Source organism: Cynoglossus semilaevis, chromosome 17, assembly GCF_000523025.1.
Source record: "Cynoglossus semilaevis isolate Cse_v1.0 chromosome 17, Cse_v1.0, whole genome shotgun sequence".
Lineage (NCBI taxonomy): Eukaryota > Metazoa > Chordata > Actinopteri > Pleuronectiformes > Cynoglossidae > Cynoglossus > Cynoglossus semilaevis.
The window spans coordinates 4,617,509-4,625,181 of NC_024323.1; the positions used below are offsets into that span (position 1 = coordinate 4,617,509).

The 7,673-nt window shown below is 37.2% G+C and overlaps 1 protein-coding gene across 1 annotated transcript in view; it reads right to left on the reverse strand.

Moving 5' to 3' along the window:
* Window positions 1–352: 352 nt before the first annotated feature.
* Window positions 353–7,673, reverse strand: part of hs3st2 (heparan sulfate (glucosamine) 3-O-sulfotransferase 2) — a 21,261-nt gene continuing 13,940 nt past the window's right edge. The window contains exon 2 of the mRNA XM_008329497.3: window positions 353–1,615. Within this exon, the coding sequence (XP_008327719.1) occupies window positions 997–1,615 (619 nt within the window). The 3' untranslated portion in view covers window positions 353–996. The remainder of the gene's footprint in view (window positions 1,616–7,673) is intronic.

A 7,673-nucleotide genomic window follows, 5' to 3' on the forward strand; every position in this document is an offset into this window, starting at 1 on the left:
AAGAGATGAGGGGCTATATATATATATATATATATATATATATATATATATATATCAAAATATGGAATATATACTTCAGTAAAAATGAATCAGTGAGACCGCAATACTAACAGAAAAAAAAAATAAAAAAATGTTATTAATTTAATGATCTTTAATGATAATTTGACAACTAGTTCGCAGTAACGGTCAGTACCGTCCACTACCGTCCACTACCGTCCATTACACAAAAAAGGTTGTGGACTGCTGCGCTACACAGTAGGTTTGATTTAATGTGTATGTAATATAATGACCGCATCTTCAGACAGTGGAGAACAACAAATCAACCTCAAGTCTTGAGTAATCTTTTCGATACTTTCGGGTTTTTATTGATGGACACAATGAAAGTGCTAACAGAAAAACGAGCCGGACTGAGTCACACCAGTGGTTTTCTTTTGTACACGTTGACCCCTCTTTCTGAGTGATGTTTTATAGCACATTTAATGAGCACGATTGTTATCCATTTTGTCATTGTGAGCACTTAAAAACTTGATGACTAAAATTGATGACAGGTTAGGTTTGACTGAAAACGTATTAGTAAGCAATAACACCCATATCCAGACAATCCTCACTCTATGTTGATTTGTCAAGTGTACGTACAAAGCAACATCTTTGGGATTTGTGCAGGCTGAGCTTCGGATTGTCCTAATGAAACGTCTGAAGGAGAAAAAAAAAAAAAATTGTACAATCGACTGTTACCTAACATGCTGATTCGGCACTGTTCAATCGGTATTTCCAGCCGTTTTCTTCATCCTTATACATTTCACGGAAAAAAAAAATGATGTAAACAACAGAAGTACAAAATAAAGGTTCCGTGTATTTCCGTGTAAATATAGGGTTTGTCTAATCCGGGGACAACTGAGTCACGATGTCAAGAGTTCAATAGGACTAAGATGACATTCCGCTGAAGATACCCTAGACCATTTTTCACTGAATACATCTCTAGAGGTAGTCAGTCAGTCAGTCCCATTTGAAGTCCTGTCCGACAGTTTCATAGAATTTGATATTAAACGGCCTATAAAACTCCCGCAGCTGCTCTATGACCTCACGGTCGATCTGCACATGAGTCCTTCCCTTGGATTTTCCGAGGCAGCGCGGCTGGCTGCTGCTCTCCGGCTTCTTCAGACAAGGGAAGCCCTTTGTGCGATTGAAATAGAAGTGCTTGTCCGTTATTATTCTCTTCAGTCCCAAAAAGTCTTGAACGCGGCCCATTTCCCCCGCCGGGTCCGTGATGAGTCGCTCGCCGCTCACAAAGTGCACCTGTGACAGGCGGAAGTACTGCAACCAGTTCTCCAGGTGCAGGATGTACATCCCGATGCGAATGGCATTCCAGGAGGTGTCGACGATACCCAAACTTCTGTTTTTAAAGACCAACTCTTCGAAGGTGGGGATGTCGGGCTTCTTGGAAAGAGTCTGCGTGTAGTCAGAGATGGCTCGCGTGACGGGATTGCGCACCACGACGATCAGCTTGGTCTCGTGGGACATGCTGGCGATGCGTCGGGGCGCCTCTCTGGTCACAAAGTAGCTGGGAGTCTTCTCCAGTGTAATCTGGCTGTCGAGCGTCCGTGGCATCAGTGCCCTGTGGGAGAGAAACCAAGACGTGAGACAGATGGCTACATTAGCATCCAGCATGTGGATGCTAATAGGACACACGCTTTATAGGACATTTTATTGTTTTGATAAAGATTTAGATTGCACCACCATTGTAAATGTGTTCCGGAATGATTTTCACGAACTTGACCCTAAAAAGAATCATGCGGTTGATGTTGAACAACGGAATTATTCATTGCATGGTTGTAGTTCATTAGCCGTAGCGGTCAAACTTCAACGCAGAGTGCGCTTTTGAAATGCATTATGAATATTGGAAAATTCTAATGAATGACAATTGGGAAACAAATCCCGATCACGTTTGGTCTCTTAATAGTTTGGTTTAATACCTGATACTTGACTAACAGAATCTCGAATCGTACATTTTTGAGTTTAGCTACAACAGATCAACAGTGTGAGCAGCCGGCGATAGACGGACAACAGGGTTTAGAGCTGGAAAAAAATTAAGTTTAACTTTAATTAAGCAGATAAAAAATGGATAGACACATTTTTTTTGTTATTTACGTTCACCTAAATGTATTTCTGATCATCGTCAACATAAATTTATTTCAAATTTGAAAAACTTTGCCTGTAGTTTCTGTTATGGCTACTTGAGGAAAATGTGACGAAGTTAAACAAAATTATAAAAATATGATTATAATTAATTCTAAAAACTTTTACTTACTTTTTTTGGCATTTCTTTTCTAATACTGGTATAAATACTTTGTGTGATTTTCTTTTTTTTTACCCCAAGAAACACATGACAATGCTGCCCATTAAATCACTACTAATATGTATTTTTCATAAAATATTAGTCATAAGCAATTATCTTATTTTTAGACATTTTCGCACCATGTAGCCTAAATAGTTTTAATTAATGTAATTGCTAGCATTAAAAGACTTAATTAAAAGGTTTAATTGTTTTTTTTGTTTGTTTTTTTAAAGATTTAATTGTTTTTTTTGTTTGTTTTTTTTGGTTCATTTTTTGTGCTTTTCATCTGCAAAGTTTGGTAGGAGTGGATTTGTTTAGTCTGGAAAATCCTCTTTAATAAATAAAGACAGAGATGGAATTCAAACATGAGCGGAGACTAAACAAACTCCTCAGTTAGGACAAATATTAACATGCAGTCCAGGCTGTCTTTTTGTTGACTGGTGCGCCACAACGGCCCCATTTGCCTTGATGAGAGCAACAGTTCTTCCCATTTGAATTTCCAATTTACTGCAGGTCTGCCCCAATCTCCTCCACGTCACTTTTGTTCCTTTACGATATCTTCACGAATCAAAAACAAAAATATGACACGAATTAGACTGGAATTTGATTGACAGCTTCCGGGTAATACAAATATAAGCGCTGATAAACACAAACAGACTGGTTTAGTGTTGGGTTAATCAGGACGTAAAAAAAAACAAAAAAAACATTCGAGTTGTTGTAATTATGACGGTAATGCTGCCGCGATGATGCTTGGCGAACCACGGGCTAATGTTTGCGTTTGTCGTGTGTGTTTTCCTTCCCAGTGTAATATGTCGTTCTCTTCTGGCACATTACTTCAGCGAGGGTTGATTAATAGCCATCTGCTGCTGGCTGCTGATGCAGCAGCGCAACTCTCCGATTGTCCATACTTTTGTTTCCCTGCTTCCTTTTAAATATAAAAGCCACTCCGCCATGTAATGTCAGCGCAATAACTCTGAGGTATCACGCCAAAATGGTGCCATTAAAGCGGCCGTTTCTTTTTTTTTTTTACGATTGCAGAGAATAATAAAAACCAAGCGTGTTTTTTCGTAGCGTGTGGATCCTCTCCTTGGTTACAGCTACGTTACAGCACACTTGTGATGATTAAACAGCGCTCCCTCTTTATTATTTCTCCGGGAAGGCTTCGATTAAAATCTAACCTTTCTCAAAGCTTTCCCATTCAAGGTAGGGTTAGCCATAGGTTACCTTTAAAGTCTTGGAAATATTGATCCATTTAGCTTTATTTATGAATCCTGTGTTGAGGGCTTGGGTGCCTCAGGGCCACCAAGCGACGATTAATCTTTTATGAGAACACCACCTTTCCCGAGCAAACAGCTTCGCTACACATACTAAAAAAAAAAGTAAAAAAAAGTTGCAGAATCGGAACACATCTCGAGCCGTGTGCTGTGGAAACACTTGTACTATATATATATATATATATATATTTTTTTTTTTAGTCTGACAACGTTAGCACGTACAGTGAAAGACAGTGGAGGAGGTTAGCAGTCATAAAACAACCGATGACTTTAAATGCAGACTATCCTGATACAAATTATCTACCGCTCAGTCAACAGAGGTCCGAGTTTATTTTATTTTATTTACCTATTTTGAAAAATATTTTTTTGTGATTATTGCAAAATATGCCGAATTAGCTTGCCAGGTACCAAAACGTTAACCTCAATTTTGGGGGAAAATGGCTGTGTATGTCGGTATTGGTTGATATCGGAAACAGAAATTAAGTGTTTGGACAATATCGGCAATAGCAGATATTAGCAAAAAGTAAAATTTGGACATCCCTAAATATCAAGAAGAATCATTTTTTTAACTCCAATATTGAAAACTCGATGACGCAATGACTTATGATGTGTGACCTAAATATAGTTCTGGAGAAACATGGCTGCATATGAAAATGAAAGTGAAAGTGAAAGTAAATTATTGCCTCTGATGCACACAATAAAATGGGTCCTCTGCTTTTAACCTAGCATCTTAGTGAGCAGGCGTCGACTCAAGAGAAGATGTCACGCTCGGTGAACCTCAGTGGCACCTAGTGACTGGTGGATTTGAACTTGCAACCTTTCCGTACACAAGCTTTTATTTTTGTCAACGCTTTATTGATCCCCGGTACAATCTTGACCGATGACTCCCAACTCTTATGTCTCGTGGCGATGTTAATGAGCAGCGATGGCGGGATGCCTGTAATACCTACCGACATATTTTCTTTAGTATTTATCGTCATGGCAACATTTATTATGGCCAAGCGGAAAAGCAGATTTTAATGGTCGCACATTAGTTCTTAATGGCCATGTGTGCCTGGTTAAGTTATATAACAAAAAAAAATGATGCCGGTAAGGAGAAGAGGTTTTTCATTTTAACGCTCATTTGCTCTCCCTACTCCAACAGCTGCAGCAGGAACATTCGAGTTTATGTACACAATCTGTTTGTAACAAAGATATTCCCCAAACAAAGTCAGTCAGTCAGGCAGACATGTGACACTATTCTATACTAAATTATTGTTTACTTCCTTTCGCTGCGCGGTAATGACCGTTTAAATGATTTTAACTCCAACGGGTTCGACTCCAGGTTAGTCACTGACATTTCTGCCACAGAAGCATCTACACATATGTGTCCACTAGACAGAAAGTTATTCTGGTGGAAAATGACACACAAAGTGAAGCACGCACAATTGACATTTTGGTGAAGCGCCCCTGATTGATGACCGCCTTTTTCACACCGAGTAAACAATGAAATCTCTGGTAATTTGCAGCTTTCTCCGCTGATTCGAGTGAAACTTTTAAAGTCAAGACACATTACTGGCTTGGCTGTGACAATTTAATCACTCTGGGAAAATGAACTCAGGTGTGAACGATCTGTTTGGTTCTGTAGATGAAACCTCGCTGTGAGTTAAATCACACGGCGTGACCGAAAGCTAATTTGGACTGAGTGCTTCGGTTTTGCACTTGGTGGTGGAATTCTGAAACAGGTTTTTTTTTTTGAGATATGATAAGAGATTTTTTTATCATACAAAATTATAATACAAGGGGGTCGTCAACTTCAATTGGAGTTTCGTTCTTACGTTGCGTCTTAATTTGATTTTCGGCACAAGGCGGAACTTAGATACAGTTAGGGTTAGAATTCTTAGGGTTCTAGGGTTCGCAGTAGTTGCGTTCCCAGGCCTACGCTACATGGGGAAAATCGCGAAGTAAAGGCAAATAAAGTTATTATATTATTTACGTATATATTTACCCTTTACCAACCTCCCCCGCACTGTTATCAACAGTCGAACAACAACAACAGTGCCCTCCTGTGTCCAACGTAGGTCATTACTCTACTTTTGTTTTTCTTTTGCATTACCCTGTATGTAGGTGTTGCAAATTTTTTATTTTATTTATTTATATACTGTTTTTCCCTATTTATGCTAGAAAATTGTGTTTTTTCAGGTAAGTAATGAAAATATTGGAAATTAATGTTTTTATTATGTACCGTAAAATACCACGATATAGCAGAAATGCCACGAGATTGGACTAAAAAAAAGCTGAGAGAGCGAAAGTAGAATCACGATATGGAGATATGAAGATGCCTTCTCCATCCTTTTTTTCGAGGCACTGCCATCAGAAGAGTCTGACTTACGCCTGGGAGCCATAATGAAGGGCAAAAAGTTCACAAAAAATATGAACATTTGATTTTCTGTCGTTTGTGTTGTTTTTTGGGGGGGGGAACTTTTTGCCCTTCATTATGGCTCCCTGGCATAGGTCAGACTCCTGTGATGTTTTTATGTCCTAGATTATGATGTTAGCACTGTGTTAGCGTAGGTGAGTGACACAGATAAAAAAAAAATATAGATAAAAATCAAGTTTCATGACACCCCTGAAACGGAGTTTTGCTCTGAGTCGAGGATGAGTCATCATCAGTTGACTTCTAAATGGAGCCGTGAACAAACACAAACACATAACAGGTTTAGTGAGAATTTAAAAACACTTTTTCTCATAAAAGTAATATTGCGACTTCAAAAAAAATAATAAAAAAATAAAAGGCTAACAACAATAAAAGACCTTATCTGTATATTGTAACTATTGTTGTTGTTGTTTTTATCAATATGACAATGACTGTTATTATTATTTATGGTATTCTTTATGATCACAAAGGACATGGAGCATACCTGCTGATAAAAACACAAAGAAACACTTTCTTTATAAAAATGTAAAGAAAAAGTCTATATAAATATATATATATTTACAAATTTACAAGAAAACCTGCATACTTTATCTTTGAAAGCATTTTTAGTTTTATTTTCCTCGACTAAGTTACCATTACAGTCCAGAAAAAAATGACTTCTTCTTTAATTATTGCTGACAATAGAAACAGAAATGACATAACCAATAACCTCGTAGCTGTATAAATGGTGAAACTAGTTAATCACGTTCCAACAGAGTCCTGTTTCCAATGTTTAATTCCTTGAAAAATATAATAATCCTTTAAAAAAGAAGACAACTCCAATTATGTTTTTTGCAACCAAAACAATTATGGAGGAATTGAAAAATTTACCCGCTGTCAGTTTGTAGACGTGGTAAATAACGACACTGGCAGGAAAACTAATAAGTCTGTTGAAGACCGACTGTGAAATAGAAATATTACATGACAATAAGAAAAACGAGCTCCTGGTAGGATTTTATACTCAGTATAATTTACATATGTAAAGGTGCAGGCCGAGTGGTAAGAGGATTAGGTTTGTTATGGTGTCGGTTTGACTCTTGGCCCCCGTGGTGTGTTGAACCAGCACCAAATAAACCAGTGTCAACCACTGCTTCCATTTCATGGATGGCTGAAGTGTAAACTGTATTGTGTGTTTATATAAACAACGACCCTAAGTCTTAATTTGCTTTTTTCTCCTAGAACAGTGTTGTCAAACTCGTGGTCTGAGGGCCACTTGCAGACCACAAAGTTCTCACAGCTGGCCCAAGATGACATATGACAATAATATTTTCCTTTTTTTTTTCTTAATTAATTGAAGTGCTCTAGTTGGTCATTTAAGGAGAAAAAAAAAGTATTAATTAATTGAAATTGGGATTAAATACATACGTGTCCTTAATTAATTGAATGCATCATTCATTACTTAAAAGTGTCATAAATTACTTAAAATAGCAATACGTTTTTGGAAAAAAAAAATACTATTTATTTATTAATGATGTATTTATTTATTCAATGACACATTTATGTTTTTAATTAATTAACCAGGCATTAAAGTAATTACTTTATGATGTAGTAAAGAAAAATAAATCTATTTTATTCAGATTCGAATTGGTTAATGACACATTTAAACAAT